The 21,657-nt window shown below is 37.1% G+C and overlaps 1 protein-coding gene across 1 annotated transcript in view; it reads left to right on the top strand.

Annotated features, from left to right (window-relative positions):
- The window catches only part of ITGA1 (integrin subunit alpha 1), a 72,000-nt gene that overhangs the window by 37,244 nt on the left and 13,099 nt on the right, over window positions 1-21,657 (top strand). The window contains exons 7-21 of the mRNA XM_075740944.1: window positions 1,701-1,849; window positions 3,550-3,700; window positions 5,394-5,559; window positions 9,789-9,862; window positions 11,660-11,804; window positions 12,979-13,121; window positions 14,392-14,535; window positions 15,729-15,983; window positions 16,416-16,546; window positions 17,830-17,993; window positions 18,189-18,325; window positions 19,330-19,440; window positions 19,999-20,084; window positions 20,288-20,423; window positions 21,387-21,467. Coding sequence (XP_075597059.1) covers window positions 1,701-1,849; window positions 3,550-3,700; window positions 5,394-5,559; window positions 9,789-9,862; window positions 11,660-11,804; window positions 12,979-13,121; window positions 14,392-14,535; window positions 15,729-15,983; window positions 16,416-16,546; window positions 17,830-17,993; window positions 18,189-18,325; window positions 19,330-19,440; window positions 19,999-20,084; window positions 20,288-20,423; window positions 21,387-21,467 — 2,073 coding nt within the window. The remainder of the gene's footprint in view (window positions 1-1,700; window positions 1,850-3,549; window positions 3,701-5,393; window positions 5,560-9,788; window positions 9,863-11,659; window positions 11,805-12,978; window positions 13,122-14,391; window positions 14,536-15,728; window positions 15,984-16,415; window positions 16,547-17,829; window positions 17,994-18,188; window positions 18,326-19,329; window positions 19,441-19,998; window positions 20,085-20,287; window positions 20,424-21,386; window positions 21,468-21,657) is intronic.

The following is a 21,657-nucleotide window of genomic DNA, read 5'->3' as shown; positions in this document are numbered from 1 at the left end:
TAAGACACTCTACCTACTCCAAAAGTCCAAACATAATGAACACCTCTTGTTTATCACCAATTAATGGCAGTCTTTTTAAATGACTAGCACCATCCTGCTCAGATTATGCTATATGTCACTTCAGATGCATGCCACAAAATAGTTGCCTTGGAGGGAACGGATTAAAAATTTCATCTTCAGCTTGGGGTTTAGTCAGTGCCGCATGACTGCTGTGAGAAGTAATACAGCATGTGTCCCAGCCTGATGTGTAAACACTGTGCAGGATTAACAGGCTGCTGCTCACAAGAACATGCAGCCTCTGTATGCTCTCGGCTGGAGGTGGACGAGGGTATGCCTCTGAGAGAGAATCAAAATACCTTACAGGGGAGCAACTTGTCGTAGCTTGAATTTACATCAGTTCTTCCAGATTTGATTGTTTTTTTCAAAAGCATACAAAAATTAAATGGGATAGTTTTTGCTACCACATACTGTTATAATTATAGTCTCCTAATGATATGTAACTAGCTTTTCATGATCATCGTGATGTTTATGTTTATCCAAGTCTAACCCAAGCAAACAAACATTGTGCAGCATCTGAGAGGCTATGAAAGTACATGAAAAACCACCTATAAAGCAATTGCAAAGTACATACTAACCCGCTTCTAAAATAATATGATGGCATAAACATCCCAGAGGTCTTACTGATCTTCAGTACCTAAATGCTAGAGTGCTTTTAATAATGGATGAGTGAGGCATAAATGCCACATAATACTGCATTATCCTAAATAACACCTATAAATTGCCATGTGTAACATAAAATTGAAATATGCTAATGGAACATTGTGTGGATTCTTCCCAGTAAAAGCTGTCAGGAACCTGCCAAAACATTAACACTGACAGAGATGAATGAGTTAAATTAGTTAATACTTAAGAATATTGCTTGTCTGTTTTTTTTTCACTCTTGTTTTTGCAGCAGGTTCCCTCAGGCATTTGTGGTTGTGTTCCAATTCCAAGCATTGATCTTTTGCACAAAGACTTGTCCTCCTGAGGTCATCTAGAGTCTTTCCATCATTGTTCTCCATTCTAGAAGCCACCATTTTACTCATGTTGTCTCCTCTAGCACCTGTTAGGTGTTTTATTTTGGCTTACCTCCTGCTGGGACAATGGCCGTCTCCTGGACTGCCGTGGTGTCTTCATCAAGATAAGGGTACTTGGGTCTTCCAGTCATCTTGAGGGCCTAAATATGTCATTGCAGTGCTGTTTCTAGGCTAGGTTTAGGGTAAATAAAGTATCAGATGTAGGAATACTATATTCGGATGGAATGAAGAGAGTTGTGAGTGAACCATGGCCTTGTATGCTATAAGGAAAACTGTTCCGGGAAGTTGTGACTGGTGGTTAGTGCATTGGTCTGCCTTGGCCCAGAGGAGACAAGAGCTGTGGCACAGATTACCACAAGTGAGGAAGCACAAGCAGTTGAGTCCGCTTTTAGCTTTGTTCCTATTTTTAATAAAAAAAATTTAGAAACTCCAAACTGTTTCATAAGATTAAGTGTCTTCTTGCCAGTCTTCCTCAAATGATTATAGGTGTTTCATACTGAGGAAAACACAGAGAGTTCAATTCTTTTTCTGGCTGTAGGTACAGATGGGCATTTACCCCACTGCAGGAGACATGGGTGTTTTCTTTAAGGGTAGTTGATTTTTAACATGAACTGTGCATTTCAGGTTGGAATTGTTCAGTATGGACAGACTGTAGTCCATGAGTTTTTCCTGAATACATACTCAACAACAGAAGATGTGATGGCTGCAGCCACAAGAATAAGCCAGCGGGGTGGCACGCAAACTATGACAGCCCTGGGAATAGATACGGCAAGGTAAACTCACAAAATGTTGTCCTGCTTGTGGTAGAAACAAACATAAACAGATGTGGTGACAATTCTGACTTTATAATTCAAAAATATGATGTGGCTGACATCTGACTTCATTTTAGCTAAGCAAACAAAATTTAGGAGCAGGGTGGATAAACAGACTCTGTCCAGCATGGCACCCTGGAAAGGCAGCTGTGCCTTGAATGGAGGAAATAGGGAAAGAAGACATATGGAGCAAGGTTGTAGTCCTAAGCAAACGGCTGACAATCTTTGATGTCCACACAGAGCAGGTAGGAACTGTGTGTGTAGAGAGATGAAGGAAATTAAGTTTTTCAGGGGAAACAGTAAAAAATAGAACTTTTTAATGTTAATTTGTCTTCATTCTGAAGTTAAGATTATTACGGGGTTTGAGCCCACACTTGTCAGAAAGCCTAGAAATTTTATATCTGAAGTCTTTCAAGCTTCTGGATCATTGGGAGATTAAAAATCTGTTGTAGCAATAGCATTATTTAGAAATGCTTCCTTTATGAGAAAAATGAGATCTGACTTCTGCAGAACAGACAGTAAATGCAAAATCTCTTAGAAGCTTTCAAACTCTACAATGTTGTCCTGGTATCTTTTTTTTCCCCACATGACAGCATGACTTAATTCCATAAAGGATGGCATTTTTCCTTTCCAAACAACCATTTAGTCAAATATGCAGCATCTTAGGAACTATTTGATTATCTGATGAAAGTCTTGTTTATATGATGTCTTAAATCCAATGAGATTCTTCCATTATCACCAGTAATGTTTTCCTTAGATATAAGTAGAAGCTTAAGGGAATCCGAACAAGTTAATGAAAGCAGAGCCAGTTGATAATTGCCAAATACTCAGAAACCACATGTGGCTCAGAAAGTCTCTGTGCATGTCAGACTACTGCAGGCTTATGTATACAGAAACTATCAGCAAAAGCTTCCTCTGTTCTTGCAGTCTTCCTATACATCCACTTTAGGCCATCATCAGCGGTGGATCTTAGCTTTCACTTGTGTGGCCAGTCTTAGAGTTCTGAGGTATTCTTCTAAAAAGAGGAAGCCCTACTTCCTTCCTTCTCCTCCAGAGCCCTAATCCAGCCTCGCCTTTTCCGATCCCCTCCACAGCCTGGGTGAGCAGCTGCCCAAGACCTCAGTGCCTGTTTGCCCTTCTGCAGCTGTAGAATTCAACCGGTCACCCCCACCTGCCTCCACTCACTTGCAGACCTACTTCTGCCCCAACACCCAGTTTTACTGTCAGTGTGCAGAGGCGTGCTCTTCCTGAGTAAATACTCTGACCACTTGAAATGCTGTTGTAGGGTGGAAATAGGTGGGGTTTTTTGTATGTGGGTTTTGGGATGAGGGGGTGTTGGTTGGGTGGTTTTTAAGTTGCCAAAAACTGTTTTAAGGTGCCAGGTGTTTATTTGGAGAGGGGAAGAATTTTTCACTATCCAGCATTGTATTTTCTGCTGTTGCTCTCAAATGAGTGATTAATGAATGAATGCTTGTGAAACCCTCTTGTCTGTGAACTGTCATGTAAGTTCCAATTGTTGCTGCTTGTATTAGTTCACGGTTAATATTAATCTCCTTTTCCTGCTTCTTAGTTAATAGTATTTTAGTTTACAGTTGACTATGCAAATATAATGCATGTTCTAAATGCTGACATTGCCTTCAAACGCTTTATGCTCCCTTTAGGAAAGAGGCTTTTACTGAGGCTCATGGTGCACGAAGAGGAGTACAAAAAGTAATGGTTATTGTGACTGATGGGGAATCACATGACAACTACAGATTAAAAGAAGTGATTGATAATTGTGAAGATGAAAACATTCAGAGATTTGCTATTGCGGTAAGTGAAATTTAATGGGGAAATTCAGAATCTTAAAAGCATGTTTCATCTTCCAAATGTAATTTCTGTTTTAAAAGTTCATTTCACAGAATCTTTATGGAAATATAATCATTTCAGAGAGCAAAAAAAAAAAGAAAGAATCTGAAAAAAAAAAATTTGCTTTCTGATTTTATAGCATGTAAGACAAAGCAATCTATCTGTCTTCCTGGCAATGACAGGTGTGAGTGCCTGTGAAGAAGAAGGAGAAAGAGTTTTGGGGGCAGTATAAAATCAATCCATTTTGTTAAGAGCAACATTGAACAGAGTGGATTAGTTCAAATCCTCTGAGCAATTTCTATAGATGCATTACCTACTTTAAAAAAAAAAAAAGCAAATGTAAGCCATCAACAAAAACCAGGTTTATTATGGGTGTTCTGTGTGCTGGCATTCTAAAGCTGTCATTTGCATGTTAAGCAAACTTAGTAGCTGAATGAGAGGATGAACATGATGGAGGTTAACCCAAATCAAGAAATATGGAGGCATTAATGATAGATTTGGTGTGAACTTTCCACTGTATTTGTGTATTCTATACTCAAATTATGTGGTTTCTCTTGCTAATTTTGAAGGTACATTGGATTGTTGCTTCTCCGTTCCTATCTTTCTTTGGCTTGGTACAATGAGGTGGTATGGAACCATACAACTTCAAGAAAGATGTTATCTTTAAATTAAAGATAGACATAAATGCTGAGTCCAGCAGCACACAATTTTTCAGTGTTATCCTTCATAAAGCTAGAGATCATTAAAGAAAAAGTCATCCTTTAAGCTGCAATAATTTTTAGCAAAAAAATCCCTGTCTAGAACCAAATTTGAATTGCTCCAGTGTCCCAGAATGCTAGAACATGGGAGGTTGCTTTTTATTTTCTTCTCAAAGCAAATTAAGTGTACAGAGCACTTTTTTCTATGAAAAATACTTGTTGGTCTGGGAATTGAGTCATTCTGTTCTGAGGCATCCTGAATTTTTACAGCAGTGGTGGTAAAACTGCAAACCAAATCTAAATTTTGTACTGTGATGGAGTTGTTAACACTGAATGCAAGTGTTGTTGTGTCTGCACAAAAAAAAAAAAAAAAAAAAAAGCATTATTCTATGCCTAATTAACTTGTCATTAATTGCTCAGGTACCATGTTATGAGGAGAACTGGTGGTACCTATGCAGAAGCCAGCACAATTGTGTATTCTGGTTTGGGTGGTGTTGTGTTGCTTTTTTGCTAAATTAAGGGTTACTTCAACAAAACATAGAATCATAGAATAAATCATTAGAATTTTATGAAGAAGGGAAAAAAAAGAACAGTTGAGGATAGCAGACATTACACCATACAGTTGTTTTGTTTGCTATTGTTGATATTTTCAGAAAAACAACTAAGACCTCATACAGTTCTGTTCTCATTGGAAAAGAATGGTTTTAAATCAATTTGAGGGAGGTTTTAACAAAACAAATTAAGGTTAGATATTATTTCCCATTATTGTGAGGCTTTGGTCTAGTGGAGGGTGTCCCTGCACGCAGCAGGGGGGTTGGAACTAGATGATCTTTAAGGTCCCTTCCAACCCAAACCTTTCTGTGATTCTGTGATTCTCTGACAACTTGCCTCAAAGGTATCCTTTAATACAGGTTATAAAATGTATCTTTGACTTTTTTTTTTCTTTAAATTGTCTTTAGATTCTTGGCAGCTACAGCAGAGGAAATTTAAGTACTGAGAAATTTGTAGAGGAAATAAAATCAATTGCCAGTAAGCCTACTGAAAAGCATTTCTTCAATGTCTCAGATGAATTAGCTCTTGTAACTATTGTTGAAGCACTTGGAGAGAGAATATTTGCCCTGGAAGGTATGACATATATTTAAAATTTTACTTCATGCCGTATTACAACTGAAGTAAATAGAAAGCCATGTGATTTTATCTTCCTTTGCGATGTTTTGTGGTGCATAAAATGTATTATGTGGGTATTTTGTTCATACTGATCATAAAAATGTTTTACAATAGACATCAAAAACATAGATAATGATGTGAAATATATTCAGATGGGTAAGAGCCTGTGGAGACAATAGCCTAAAAGGGTAAGTAACCATTACCAGTTCTAGCTGGGGTAAACATGAAGTTGCCTTCCCTTAGGTAAAAAAGCATTGCCAGACCATATCCTGATTACTCCACGATCATGTGTTCATCTGCCTATACCTTTAGGTTCTTTTTTTGGTTAGTTATTAATTACAGTGTATTACGTTGCTATACAAGTTAACATGGACTTGGTGCATAGAGTTGACAACATATATCTTTCCTTTGGAAATGTGCGTTATACTCAGATTTTAGCACAGAAAAGTCATTCTCCTATAATGTCTGCTTACATTCTCCATCCAAATTAGGCCACGCTATGCAAATCTCCATTTGTTCCAAGCACGCTACTGGTAACAGAAGACTGAGTTTGTTAGTTATAAATTATACTGGACAACTCTGAAGAGATTTGTGTCATACAAAGAGAACATCCATCTATTTGGACTTATTTTTTTCAACATCTCAACTTTCCAAGTAACTGGAAAAGTGTAGTTTACAGCTGAAACAAAAGATAATGTTGACTTGAAAGACAAGAAATAGTACAAATATGAGAGAGTATTTTAAAGTTTTTTAAATTGGAGCTATATTTCTCAGACATATTTAGGTATTTTTTTGTGTGTATCATTTGGCTTGACCAAATATTACTCTTTTCAGCTGACTATTACTAAATATTTTTTCCAGTTTATATGTTCTTTTCTTTTTACTTTCTAGAAGATTTTGTTTCCTCACTTTTGAAACAGATTAATTTGAGGAGAATTTACTCTCGCTAAAGCCCAAAGCTTAGCCTACTTAAGCTCTTTGAGTACTTCAAAGTTCATTGAATGGGAGGCTCTTTTGTTAAGTCCCTGTTAACTAGGAAGAATACACTTTCAGTGGAAAAATAGTTGTTCAAACAGAAATGGAAAACTTAGTCTTCAGTTCGTGCTTTGTACTTCTATAAAAATGAGAAAAATCATTGTCTTTCATTAGTAGAATAAAATCTAATGGAAATAGAATGAAAAGTTAATCAACTGCTAGTCATGACAACAGGCAAAGGATATAAGACCTAACATGACTGAGTTCCTGGACATCGCGGTACAAAGCGGTACAAGGTTTCATGCCATAGCTCTACCCTTTGAACAGCCAGATGCCACTGGAAGACATGGTCGCGCTTTGTCAGACTCCACCTTGTCCCTTTTAGCAATCAGTAGCCAATAGGTAGTGCATGAAATCCCAGCCTCCAAATCATGGAGTAAATTGTACTGGCTTGAACTTCCTGCTGGTGGGGAATGCTTTATATCATGAGCTCTGATCCTTCCATTGACTTTATTAATTCATTCCTCTAATTATAAAAAAAATAAAATTACAAAACATTTGAACATTAAACAAAGTCTGTAGCTTAATAAAATACCCAAAAAAAGTAGTCATATTGATGGTGGTGAAACTAACTGCTTAATTAAATTGTATAAATGTTATCTGTTTATATGATAGTCAGCTCTTGAGATGACTAATCCTCATCATCACGTCCTTCAGTATTTTGGTACTTTAAGCATATTGTACTTCTTAAATATCAACAAGTTCTGCAGCACTCCTTGAAGCCAGCTTTAATTTTCTGCAAAAGATGCAATAATAAATATGTACTTTTTGGATATTATTACTTTTTATTTAATGTAAACCTATTACAAACTGTTAGAATATGTGTGCTTTGATATATTTCTCTTATTTTCAATTTTTATTTTATATAGACTTGGCTGAATTACAGAAAATATATATTTGAAACCAAATATGTGGAAAACTATTTTCACCACTCTCAGGAGGCTTCTTGATATCCAGATTTTCAATAGGAACTCAGAGATGCGCTAAGGTTTCTGTATAAGACACCCGTGACATGAGACAAGAAATGTTGCCTCCTTCACCTGTGAAAGTCCCAGAAATCCCATCTTCTGGGAAGGGAACCAAAATACAAACTGAAAATGGGATCTTAGCTTTTTGTCAAAACATAGCAAGGTTGAGTTGCTCCAATGGGTTGGTAGGGCTGGAGCTAGAAGATGCTGACTAAATCACTTTCTGACGATTCTTCAGGCATGGTTTCCTGTCCCCTCCGAAAGCATTTCAGGAGTTGTTCTAGATTTGCAACTGTGTCCAGCTGCTTGAAATGGATGCATTTTTGTGGTGGGGGAGAAAAGCAGATTAATTCTGTCCCACCCAGCTTTCTGGTGACAGTTCAGCTTATTGGATGTGTGCAATGTGGAAAAGATTAATTAACACCATACATTGTAGCTGAATTAACTTCTGTTACAGGAACCTTGATTCTTGAAATTCTGTATCTGGATCTGTTTAAATTCCCAATCTGAATAGCCTCTTGCTAGTATAGTAGTACACTTGAATTTTTTTTCTTGGATTTCTTGTTTTCTTTTTGGGTTTGGCCTTTAAAAAATGCAAAGGAAAATTGCAAGAGATTTGAAAAATCAAATCCAACAAAAACCCATACTTGACAGCCAGTGGATTTTTCCACTTAATCTTTTTCATATGCCTCTGTGTCTCATGGCATGGACTTCTGGTTTTAACAGCAATTTTATGTTTTATCCAACCCGTAGGCAGGCACAAATGTTTTTACACAAAATATCCTTTGTAGGATGCTTGGCAGTTTGAAACTCAATGGAAAGTTAGACTGGGGGCCATTATCTAAGCAGCATTCAGAGCTGCACACACCAACAGTACTGGCATTGTCCTCTGCCTCAGACTGAGAGAGTCCTGTCTTTCTCAGCTCATTAAGGAGCATCCTTTACTGCTTGAAAATATTGTTTATCAGCAAATGTGCAACTTAAGAGTTTCATGCTTAAAAAGGGCTTTTTCAGACTTTGCAAAGCAGCTACATCTTGTGAAACATGATTGCTTTTGTTTGTGTGTCAAACATTTTGTGTTTGAGATCATGTCTCCTTCCTATGACTGGCTATAAATCCCAATAATAAGCAAAGACATCATGTCCCAGGGAGCAACCTCTGTGGTTTAGTTGCTGAGTATCAAAAGTTCAGTATTATTTAATAGTCCAGATGCCTGAAATTCATGCAGCCATGGCTTGCTATGCCTCAGTTTCATTCACACAGTTGGAGGTTCGCCTCAGCAGTCAGCTGGTAGCAAATTGTGAACTCTTCCTGGACAAACATCAGAGCAGATGCCATAGTTCTCCTCTACTGCCCATTCCTGCATGTTACTCTCAAGGAGGAATCAATATGCAGAATATCATTACCTTACTTGTGGTGCTTAAGGTGGCAAAACAGTCCTTGAGTGTTGCTTTTAAGTGCAGGAAGAGGTAGACCTTTCTCTTCCCTGATGATATTTCAAGTGTGCCTGGGAGCAAAGCAGCCCACCAGAGTTTAATAACTAGCATATGACTACCTGACAAGATACTGAAAGTAGTACTAAATCACCTGATACCTTTTTTATTCAAAGTCATTTAAGAGAAACAGGAAGATTTTCTTGTAACTTTCTGGACAGTATTATAATTCCCAAGCCCTTCCCTGAGGCTTATGAATCTTGGACAGTTGAGATTTTCCTATGTTGTTTTTTGCAAAAGTTCATACAAACATCAAGTGTTTTTCATTTAAAGTTCTACCAGCTGCCTACGAGTTTTTAGTTGCTTGAATACAAGGCCAGGGTTACATGGCTGGTGTTTTATTGTTCGCTTAGCTCAAGTGGAAAATGGCTTAACCATATTAATCAAACATTCCAAACATATTTACCATCAGCCTGAGGTCAAATCTGGTCAGTTTTAGCCCAGAAATATTTCTTGGACAAATTCTGAGACATGATCTTAAAATGGAAACTCTCATACTTAATGGTAGCAGTTAACACCAATCTTAAGTTCTATATTTATTATAAACATCTATGGCAAACTATATTCACTGGATATTCTAGTGAATTACGCTATCCTTTACTATCATATGAGCATTTTCATTACACTATTCAGATACTTTTTGAGATTGAAACTAATCTATTTTTGAAACTTATTTTTTTCTGTTTAATAGCAACAACAGACCAGCAGGCAGCCTCATTTGAAATGGAAATGTCTCAAGCTGGTTTCAGTGCTCATTATTCTCAGGTAAACAAGCTGTTTGAAAATAGTTCTTTTACAAAGTACATTTTTGTTGGTGATGGCATGAATATGCAATAAGTATTTCAGAATTCTTTGTAAATTCCTGTTTGCTGTTGGAAATTTCCCATAATCCAGTTATTTTTTGGTAAAAAATTATGTAAAGAATGATTATAAACAATGAAAGCTTAACAGAATAAGTACGTTCTTCACATGAACTATAAATTTAATGCCCTCATAGCACTTCCTATGAGGAGAATAGTCTGTAATATGTTAAGAAAGACAGAGAAAGACAAGGGGAAACATTTTTAAATTGAAATAGGGTAGATTTAGATTAGATATAAGGAAGAAATTCTTCATGATGCGGGTGGTGAGGCACTGGAACAGGTTGCCCAGAGAAGCTGTGGATGCACCATCCCTGGAAGTGTCCAAGGCCAGGCTGGATGGGGCTTTGGGCAACGTGATCTAGCGGAGGGTGTCCCTGCCCATGGCAGCGGGGTTGGAACTAGATGATCTTTGAGGTCCCTTCCAACCCAAACCATTCTGTGATTCTATGAACTATAAGACTGTTCTTTATGAATGTTAATGTATAAATTGATATTCCATTGTATTGGTGAAATTTAGACAGAAGATACATATAAAGGATATTTCTGTCGTGGATGTGATCTGCATTATTAGAAACAGAACATATTCTTAGTTCTGTTAACTCACTGAATATTTATTAAACTGGGATACAAAAATCCCTAGGAATTTGTATTAGCAGAAAATCCTCCCTATGTATTTTATTTATTCTTGAAAAATCATTGTGATTATCTGCTCAGTGTGCACCAATGAAATTAAATTTTAGCATGAGATCAAAAGAACTGGGAAGAGTTAAGTTTTAAAGATACAAAAAAGTAGTGACAGTGGAAAAGAACACAATAGGAGAGTAACTGAACTGAACAAACTAGCAATCCAAGATAAACTGACATGCGTAGGAAAACCTGCAACGTGGCTTTGTATACAGCTCGGTGTATCACTGGCAAAAAAGACGATATAAAACCTTAGTATGATTTAACATAAATACTTTATTGCGGAAGTACTTTATGTTCATTTTTACTCTCTGCACTATGTTATATATGATTCTTCAGAGGGTGTATCAGACCTTAGAAACAAATACTGTCTTGATGGGGAGCACGAGGATTATTTGTAAGATTATCTATTTGCTAGAGCATACTCTTGAAGGTCACAAACAACTGACTTGCTATCATCAGAACCTCACTTCAGGAGTGGGTCTTCAGTCCTTGGTGCATTGACAGACTCAGGGTCTCTGCTGTCTGTCTTACCTAGAAGGCTATATTGATGCCTTTAAGCAAGAAAGATCAGCAAACCATTTCTCATTGACAAAAGGCACTTGCACAATGTACAGGACGCACAGAGTCAACAGAGTAAGGTTCAAGTTTCCAAAAGTTTGTCTGGAGAATGCATTTAAGTGTTGTATTCTCTGATTAGCTTTGCTAAATCTCCCTTTTGTGTTTCTATTTGGCCTGGAATGGTGGCCTGAAGTTGTAGGAGCTGTGTTTCATTATGCTGCTTTTCCTGAATGGCCCTTTTTCTTTTTCTTTTTCTTTTTCTTTTTCAAGTTGGGTGCATTTTTAACAAAAAGTGGGAGACATACTGTGATTGTAGGGGCCATACTATAATAGAAAAAACACAGCTACATATGTAAGCATACAGGAAACATTACCCAAATGTGAGCATTGTGATCAATAAATGTCTAAAGATGGTTCACGTAGAGAACTGGCTTCTTGTTTTTGTCTGCATAAGGATTGGATCATGCTTGGAGCAGTTGGAGCATATGACTGGAATGGCACAGTGCTCATGGTGAAGGACAGTGGTATTTCAATGCCAACTAATGACACTTTTCATAACAGGCTTTCAGAAAAAAATGAACCCCTTGCAGCCTATCTAGGTAAGAGAAATAGCCCATCTTACAAAAATTTTTGACAAATGCTACAAGACCTCTCTCAAATCTCATTCACAAAGACTATCTTACAGAGTATTATCTTATATTCTAGGAGCCTGTGGAAATTTATAATGTATGGACATGTCTACTGTATGATTTTCTTGTTCTTTTTTAAAAAAATACTACTTCTACAGTCAAAAAACTAGTACAAACACTTACAGACCTAAGTGTATCTAGACTTTCCCCAATACAGATGTCTAATCTCTTCAGAGAAGATTTCACAGATTCCTCTAGTATTCTTACCAAGTTTTTCTAACCTTGATAGTTAAAAAGTTTTATATAGTATTCAGTCTAAATCTTTGCTTAAAATTAAGCTGTTTCATGTCACTCAATGGACAAGAACAACTGTTTACCACTATCTGTTTTATAACGATGTTTTGCATATTGGCAGGCTATTGGTTTCCTCTCAGCCTTTTCTACCAAAAAGCACCAGTGTCCTTGCTCTCTCCTCTAGGTCTTACTTTCTACACCTCATGATTCTGTTATCTTATTTAAGCCACGTTTTCACTGATGAAGAGTGAACACTAGAATAATTTCTTTTTTTTTTTAATTAAGTACACTGTTTGTCTTCTTTGCAGAATGCCATTAGCTATTTTTTTAATATCTCAAATTTGGTAAGGTCATTTTAAATTTAGATCCTACATTCCATAATACTTGCAACTCTGCCACAGTTTTCATTCATCTACAATTTTTTTAAGTCTTCCTTCACCCAAGTTGTTAAATTGTTGTTAATATTAAGCAGCTCCCCCAGGATCACATTTGGAAGAATCCATCAGTTTGACAGTGAGCCAGTGACAACTGCTTTTTGAAAGTAGCTTTTCAGCCAGCTATTTGTGAGTTGTTTCATCAGTACCATCATATTCTTACACTGTGTGAGAATGGCAAAGTGAACATGACTCACCAGCCTGTGAACAGGTTTAATAACACAGTGGTGCTCCTGACCCTGAGACTGTAGGCAAATATACATCCAGCCCTTTTAATTAAATCTGCTATTACTCTCTAGCATAAGTAGGGCTAAACATCTAGTTGTACAATAAGCCTTAAAAAAGCTCTGAATCACAGCAAGTATTTCTGGTGCATTCTGTGTGTACTGCATCTTGATTTCTTTTGTGCTTCCTAGGATATACTGTGAATTCAGCATTGACACCTGGAGGTGTACTGTACATAGCAGGACAGCCACGATACAATCACACTGGCCAAGTTATCATTTATACAATGGAAGGAAGAGAGGTACAAGTACTTCAGCGGTTAAATGGAGAACAAGTAAGTATGCATTCATGATTAACATATGAGAGGAATATGTCATGACAAACGGGAATAAAGATTTCAAATGAGAACTCTACATCAGAAGAGCAAATGAACCTGGGAGTTGTAAGCAAGATCAGAAGGAAAGGTTGGGTAGATGCTCTGGTATAGTAAGTAATGGGAAGTGGACTCTGTGGTAGTCAGAGACCCTTGGAAATTTTCTCTTTGAGGGTTAAACCTTCACCAGTGTCAAACTGGTTGTAGCTCTCTGTACTTGCAACTAGCTAACTCTGGACTGTCTGCTGAGTGGAAGGGGTACATCAATGGCAGGAAACGGGTGTAACAAGCAGGGTTCTATGAGACAGCATCGGCTGGGATAGCGTGAAATATTGAATAGCCACTTGTTATATGAGTAACAGCTCTCTGAGGGCTGTTTCTGCAGGAAAAAAAAACAACATGTAATCACAGAATTAAAGATGGTAGTATAATATTATGCAGATGAGGGTTGAAGGATCTGCCTATTCGGGTTTCCCCAGGCTGCAGTACAAACTTCTTTCAGGATAATTCAGGTTACCTAATTTTCACTCAGCTAATCAATCAATCCTTTTAGAGTCAATGAAAAAAGTAGGCATTTTTGAGGTTTGAGGGATCTGGCCTACTTGAAGCATCTTCTGTGAGATGAGATGCATCTTGCTTCTCATGTTGTAAAGGAAATACAGGGTGTCTAGCTTAGCTGTGAAGTATAATCAGATAAATCGTACACCTTGTACCCAGCTGATGAATGTTATCTAGCTGTTTGGGTAGATCTTGTTCCTCTGCATTTAGTGGCAACTTAGGGATTTTGGAGACTGCACTGTGTTGTCTCAGAGCTTTTGCCCACCATCCTACCTATTTCCCCTGGTAAGCCTAAGACCATCGATTTTGGTCCTTCTTATTGTTGGGACTGAAGAGAAAACTAGCTTCCCCAACACACTTCTATTCACATGTTGTCTTAAGAGGTTCTACTCCCCTTAGCAGGTAGAAGGCACCATTTGTACCTTTCATACTCAGGAGAGTTGAAAGTTGAATGGGCCATTCTTAAATAAAAAATTCTGACAACAAACCATAAAACAGAAAACAAGTTTCAAAGACAAACAGACCAAAAAGATGTCCTAGGTGGCACAGAAAATTTCTGCCTCATGGTTAACATTTGGCATTGTTGTAAGCAACTGTAAAACAGGTCTCTGAATAGGAAATGTTGCATGCTGTTGCTGGCTGTCTCTGATTTATACATTGTATTTTCCTGCAGATTGGGTCATACTTTGGGGGTGTTATTACCACAATTGACATCAACAGGGACTCATTTACAGACCTTCTTCTTGTTGGAGCTCCTATGTATATGGGAACTGAGAAAGAGGAGCAAGGGAAAGTATATGTTTATGGTCTGAACAAGGTAAGGATGATGATTATTGACCAGGTACAGAGCACGCTTTTTACTGTCTTCATATCCTTATTTTAAAGAAATATGATAATTAGAGTGGGGGAAGGTGACTTCTTGAAAAAAGAGAAACAGGATTTTGACAATTGAGGGAACAGTAGGGCTTATCCATCCATCCACTGTGCTCCAGTATCCTTGTGACTTGCTTACCAACCTAGAGCTAAACCCTGTACATCCAACAGCTTTTAACCATGTCACAACTAGATTGAGGAATATACCAGCTACACCTCAGCTTATTAATTCGGTAAGTCTCTCCTTCCAATGGCTATGCATACTTCCTCTTCTTTTTTTTCTTCTAAATATGTCCTAGCAATGATGATCTCCTAAAATACTATTGCAAGAAAAGGACCTGAAGAGACTGGATCTATTTGACAAGGAACTCTTCCAGTTTCTACAGGCATGTTGCTAACAACAAATTACTGGTGAATGGGATTGGCGAGAAAACAAAAATTCCATATCCTCTAGTAATGTGAGGGTTTGAAATCTGTTTTTCCTGTGCTTTCTTTTATACATCTCCAAATAAAGGAGATGCAGCAACTGCTTGCTGCTGCTAGTCTCCAGAATGGAACTCCTGGGGCCAATCTCTTGGAAAGATTGATTACATACCATAGTGTATGCGTGGTTTTGGTCTAGGATGCTCATTGGACCCAAAGAATATATATTTTAGGCCGTGGAGTATGTGTCTACTGAAGACAGAATTCAGTCTATGTAAGAGAAATGCTGTCTTTTGTTCTGGAATAAGAATATTACCATCTGTGTTTCATCAGAAACTTGGCTTACTTCTTGGATTAAGAGAATGCCTTTAGAAGAACTCTTTACACTATCTTAAGAATGAAATGGTTTACTTACAATAACATCCAAATATTGTTATGACACTATGCTTTCCTGTGAACCTCTAGCTTCAAGAAACATGCAGAAGCATCTAGATGCAGAAAGAGAGGGAGCAAGAATGTCTTTCGCACCCACTGCTCAGAAAGAAGGTTTGAATTATAGTTATAGAATCACGGTTTCTACAGTGCGCTCAATCACTAGGAACAGGATGTAATCATTTCATTTAGTTCATCAGTCTTCTGGACAGGAGCTCTTAAAAGCCTGCATTGCTAAAATGTTGATGGAAAGCCATAAACTCTAACTCTGTTCTTTCACAGACAAAGTTTGAATATCAGATGAGTCTTGAACCTGTAAAGCAAACGTGCTGTTCACCATTAAAACAAGACACCTGCAAAGTTTTTAAGAATGAGCCTTGCGGTGCACGCTTCGGGACTGCAATTGCTGCAGTCAAGGATCTCAACCTTGATGGATATAATGATGTTGTAATAGGTTCTCCCTTAGAGGATGATCATCGGGGAGCTGTTTATATTTATCATGGCCATGGCAACACAATCAGTAAAAAGTACTCTCAGGTATGAAGTAAAACTTTACAGATTGGCAGGCACTCTAAGTATATGTAGAACAAATCCTGTTTTCCCATGTCTTTCCAACATAGAAACAAACTGTGACTTCACCTGTTATGACAGCTTCTTTTTTAAAACGCCTCGTACTTTTAAACTCAGTTTGATTTAACTGAATTTAACTCTAAAAATGTTAGAAAGTATATTTGCACATTTTTATTAGAAACCTTCTGAAATGTTCTGTAAAGCCAGAAAAGTAGATATTTTGCAGTTCTGAAAATTTATAGTAGTTCATCATCATGGTAACTGTTTTAGGAGTATTGTAATGAAAATTTAATATATTTAGAGAGTCTAAAAGCCATTTGACTGCCAACAAATGTGTCTTGAATGTTCTTATAAAATCATTCAATATGCACTGCATAAACGTCTTAATGCTTTTCACAGCGTATTGCATCAGGTGGAGATGGGGAAAAAGTGAAATTTTTTGGCCAGTCCGTGCATGGAGAAATGGATTTAAACGATGACGGGCTGATTGATGTCACCATTGGAGGCCTTGGTGGGGCTGCCCTCTTCTGGTAGGGATACTCACAGCAGCTGTCAGGCCAGAAAATAACCATTTGTCTTGGGATACCGATGTAACTTGAATGCACAACTGTTTGGACTGTTGTGAGGACACTGGTTTCATCTCATTCTTTGACACTGGCTGTGAATCTTCATATTTTCATGTCTCTCTGGAGGAACGAGTATAAAACCTAATGGATAACACTAATAAATATAGGAATGTTTTAGAAACCTTATTAGCCTAGTATGAAGACCTTGTCCTCCTAGACCATATTCAAAATAGAAACAGATTCCATTTATGGCATTAAGTAAAATCAAAAAAAACCCCTAAGTGTTCTTTTTTTCACACTATATTGCATATTATCTTATTAGCAATATCAAGGACAGGTTCAAATATAAAGGGATCACTAGGAAAGCTTATTTAATGAGAAAACTCTAGTTTGACTCCCTACAGAAAATCTTGGAAAAAATGAAATAAACTTTCTGGTGAACTGTGAATTCATTTTCTTTACAAAAGAGTGTGATTCATAAGGAGCAGTATATTTTTTAAGGGAGAAAAGAAAAATACTAGTAAGAGAAATAAGCAAGGAAACATGTAATCCCTCATTTCTAAAGAACAGCTAAAACCATTTCTTTCACTGATAAGGCAATTGCTAAGCCAGCTCCTTGCTTTCCCTGTCCTGCTGTTCCACCTAACTCACCTGCTAGATGATTAAATTAGATGGTGTTTAGATCACAAATCTGAAGAAAGCTATTTTGCCAGCTAAATTTTCTGCTGGTTTGGTGCACTGACATACTCCATTTCAAGGCCGAAATGGAACTGAGCCAGAGGAAAGGGAGAGGCAGCAATGCCTTGCAGGGACAAGGGCAAAGGGAAGTTAAAGTGAAGCAAATTGGTGGTGAATCTCATCCTGTTTATCTATCCACAGCCTAAGAGATGGCACACCACCCTCCAGCTCACGTCTATGTTCATCTGTGCATACCCTTCATATTGGGTCTGGGCCTTCAGTCTCTTTAAATTGGGGCTGGCTGCATAGAGTTGCTTAAATGCTTTTGAAAATATTTCCTTTCTTCTGATATCTGTTCTGAAAGAAGCCACTGTAGAGAAACCCTGTGACCATTTTCTCTGTAATTTTTGTTTACTGATACTATATAGAGAGTGTATAGTTATTTGTCTAGACCATCACATGTGTATTTTAATGTTGAATGTTGCACATTTTGTAAGTTCATTCTTAAGTTAAAAAAAAGTTGCTGCTGTTATTTTCAAGCCACTTTCTCTCTTTGTGTTTTTGTTAAGGTCTCGTGATGTGGCTGAAGTAAATGTTTCCATGCAATTTACACCCAAAAGCATCAATATCCAACAACAAAATTGTCAGATAAATAAAAGAAAAACAATATGCATAAATGCCACAATTTGTTTTAAGGCCAGACTAAAGTCGAAGGAAGATATATTTGAATCCAGTAAGTAGATAAGCACTCAGCTATGGAATCTTTATGCTATAAAACTACTATGCTAGCATTCGTTTATTTCTCCAAAAATGGAATGCAGCTCTTCTAAATTCACTATTCAAAGTGCATTTAAGATACTCAGGGTGGGGGAGAAAGAATGTGTAGAGGAAAATTGGTTCGTAATATTGATCTCAACTTCCTTTACAGGTCTGCAGTATTGGATTACTCTTGACTCTCAAAGACAAATATCTCGAAGCTTGTTCACAGAAAGCCATGAGAGGAAAATGCAGAAAAATATAACTATCAAAGGGTCAGAATGTATTAAACATAACTTCTACATGTTGGCAAGTAAATCATTTAAAGTGTTTTTCTCATGTTGACATTTTAATAACCAAAATGTATTCCATTAATTGTAAATTGGACAACTAAATCTGCATCCAAAATTAATTTTATGAAGTGTACATAAAATTTGTACACATCCTACTTAGGATTTAGTATTCGTATATGTATATATGTATTTGTATATGTATATAGATATAAACTATTTACTTATATGTACAGTCTACTTACCTTTGTCTCTTTGTTTGTGTCTGTCTCAAGAAAGAGCATAACACACTTAGTGGAACCAAGCAGCGAGTGCGGTTAATAGTTTAGGTGCATTCAAAATGCAGCAGAAGCATGTCAGCTGGAAGTCTAGTTTGCATACTGGTACAATTCCTCCTAAAATACAGTAAAAAAGCTCTCAAATTAGGTTTTGGATAGAGAATACTAATTCACTGCAAAACAGAAATGTAACTGGCAACTGTGAGTATGAAATTGCCCAGATTGTAACTAATGTGCAGAGTGAATGGAGGTGTATATTATAAGGTACCCACATTTAAAATGTTTAGTGATTTCACAGTTGTATCACAGTTCAAAAATAATGATAAATTATGCCTATAATTTGCTTGAATATGCAATATATCTCCTAACAGCAGGCCTCAGTTTGACTTCACACAAGGTGATACTGCTGCTGTTTGTCTTACTGATCCTTTAGCAACAACTAAAAGAGGAAGGTCTATTAGTTGACTGTTCTGAGACATGAAATGAAAGTGTGTTGGATATGCCTAGGCTATGTGACATTTTTATGATGAGATGAGACACATAAATTTGTAGATATTTATAAGGATTCACTTGCACATTAAATGCTTTATTATCAATTGCAAGCATTCAAATGCTTCTCTAACAAGGATGGCGACAGTGTGACTGAAAAATATTTTACGTCAGCATTGTTTGATTATTTTTTTTAACCTTCTTAGATATTAAAGTGAATGTTCATAACAGTAATTTTGTTTTCTTTATGTTCTAGGATAAGCCTGACTTTCAGGACTCTGTAAAGGTTTTGCTGGAGTTCAATTTTTCTGATCCAGAAAGTGGACCTGTTCTTGATAGCAACCTGCCAAATTCAATATCCGAATATGTAAGTCAGCAAGATTCTGTATTAATAACCAAATTATTTAAGATAAAATTCATAGCCCATACAAGAACTGAAAGTGTTGTCCACAAATTGGCTGAAGAGGGAGGGTCTTTAAGCCTGACCAGCTGTTTCCTTTAAATGAGTCTTCACAAGTGAAAAGCTTGATTCAGTGTGCTTGGGAACCAGCCTCAGGCTTTGAAGCTGTCCAGAGTTAACTGAAGATAGAAGAGAGTACAAGCAATTTTATTTTCATTTTTTACATAGATAGAGCAGGGGAATGTTAGTCATATACATTGATGGTGCTTTGGCATCATTCATACTTCTGCTATTGCCTCTTTTCTAATCTAGATGAATCACGTAGAGGGGAATGAGTAGAAAGCGTATGTTTCACCTGAGCATTTTACAGGATATTGTCATGTTTAACTTACTAATATTAGGAAAGACTTTCTTTGATTGTCAAACAGAAGACCTTATATAAAATTAGATAAAGAATTAAAATGTAAGTATTTCATTTTAATAATAAATGCAATAAAATTGAGAATAAAAATACTATTGTTGCAGATTCCTTTCACAAAAGATTGTGGAGCCAAAAACAAATGCATTTCAGATCTTGTTCTGAATGTAAAAGCAAGCATAGCTGGAGACAGGTAACTACACTGGGTTTGTTGCATCACTTGGTATCTGTACAAAATTTCTATGTAAATTATAAATTCTGTAATCTAATAAGATAACACTGTGGCATAATTTCCAAATCAGAAACAATATAGTCTGGACACGAAAAGAAGTGCCTCTTTATGTTAAAAACAGATTCAAAAATTAAGACGTCCAACATTCTTACTTTATTTTACAGCTCTTCTCCATTCATTGTAAAGTCACGCAATGATAAGTTTACCATCCAGCTCTTGGTGAAGAACAAAAAAGACAGTGCCTATAATACCAGAGTTTTGGTTCAATATTCTCCAAATATTATTTTTGCTGGCATTGAGGTAGGAATTTTCCACATTATCACATTTATCATAACCTATATTGCTAGAGAGATCTAAGGAAGCTTTTTTATTAAGCCTGAATTTCACTACTTTGACATCATCTCAGTTGATTGGAAGAGATTCCCTAGGAGTGCTGTCCTTGGTTATCCCTCTGAAAGACTGTATTTACTTTGACCTGAGTGGACTCTTGCTTAGCCTTTGTTAACTACAGACACAAGTTTCACAAACACACTTAGACTGGAAGTGCCTGCATCTTAGACAAACGTCAGCACCATGAATCATCTGGACATCAGTAAAGCCAGAAATGCCTCATTATTTGTCAGTAACAGCTCCTGAGCCTCTAGAATTCATCTTTTGCATGTGTATAGAAAAAGTACTGTCTTGGTAGGGCAGCATATATCAGTGACTGCCTCATCCTTACCTCAGATAGTATTTCCAAAGTAGCTGGTTTTCTGCCTGCCTCAGCAGATGTGCTATGAATTCACCTCAGTTTGTTTTCTATCTACTGTCCTCACGTTGCATATTATGAGAAGTTAGGGATCCGTAGCACTATTTCTGACCCTGTGGCAATAATTTATGGAGTATGAATGTCACTTTTTTTTCCCAAGTTAGGAGCACATTTACAAAATTACATGTAAAGACTGTGTACTTATCCATACGTTGATCTGCTAGACCGCATGACTGATTTGCATGATGTCCAGTTTGTGTATAATCACTAATGTTCCAAACACTCACTGGAAGGGAATAATGGCTGCTAATCGATGTAGATGTCCATGGGTGGAAATTGTTTTGCAGAAGTTGTGGCTTCATATTTTTCTTTCAGTTCAGTTAAGGCTTTGATTCTTACAATGTTTTGATGATGAAAAGTGGCAATGGTATATAAGTTCAACAGGCCCTTGATGCTTAGTCAAAATTTAAGAAGAATTTGCACAAGGTCATGATTTCACTTTCTTTTTCCTTTAGGATATACAGAAAGATAGCTGTGAATCTAATCACAACATCACCTGTAAAGTGGGATATCCATTTCTAAAACCTGCAGAAGAGGTAAAAAGTCACCCTGCATGCAAGTGCTCATTGCTGCATGTTGTTCTAAGGCCAGGACAGTCCCTATCATGTCTGAATTTCTTTTCTCTTGTGTTCACCGCAAAACCTGTCCCAAGCTATCCTTGACATGAACTGCACTGAGCCAGACAGGAAAACGTCAGATCCTCAGTACCTGGGGAGTCAGCTGTGG

Source organism: Balearica regulorum, chromosome Z, assembly GCF_011004875.1.
Source record: "Balearica regulorum gibbericeps isolate bBalReg1 chromosome Z, bBalReg1.pri, whole genome shotgun sequence".
NCBI lineage: Eukaryota > Metazoa > Chordata > Aves > Gruiformes > Gruidae > Balearica > Balearica regulorum.
This window is presented reverse-complemented; position numbering and strand designations above follow the sequence as displayed.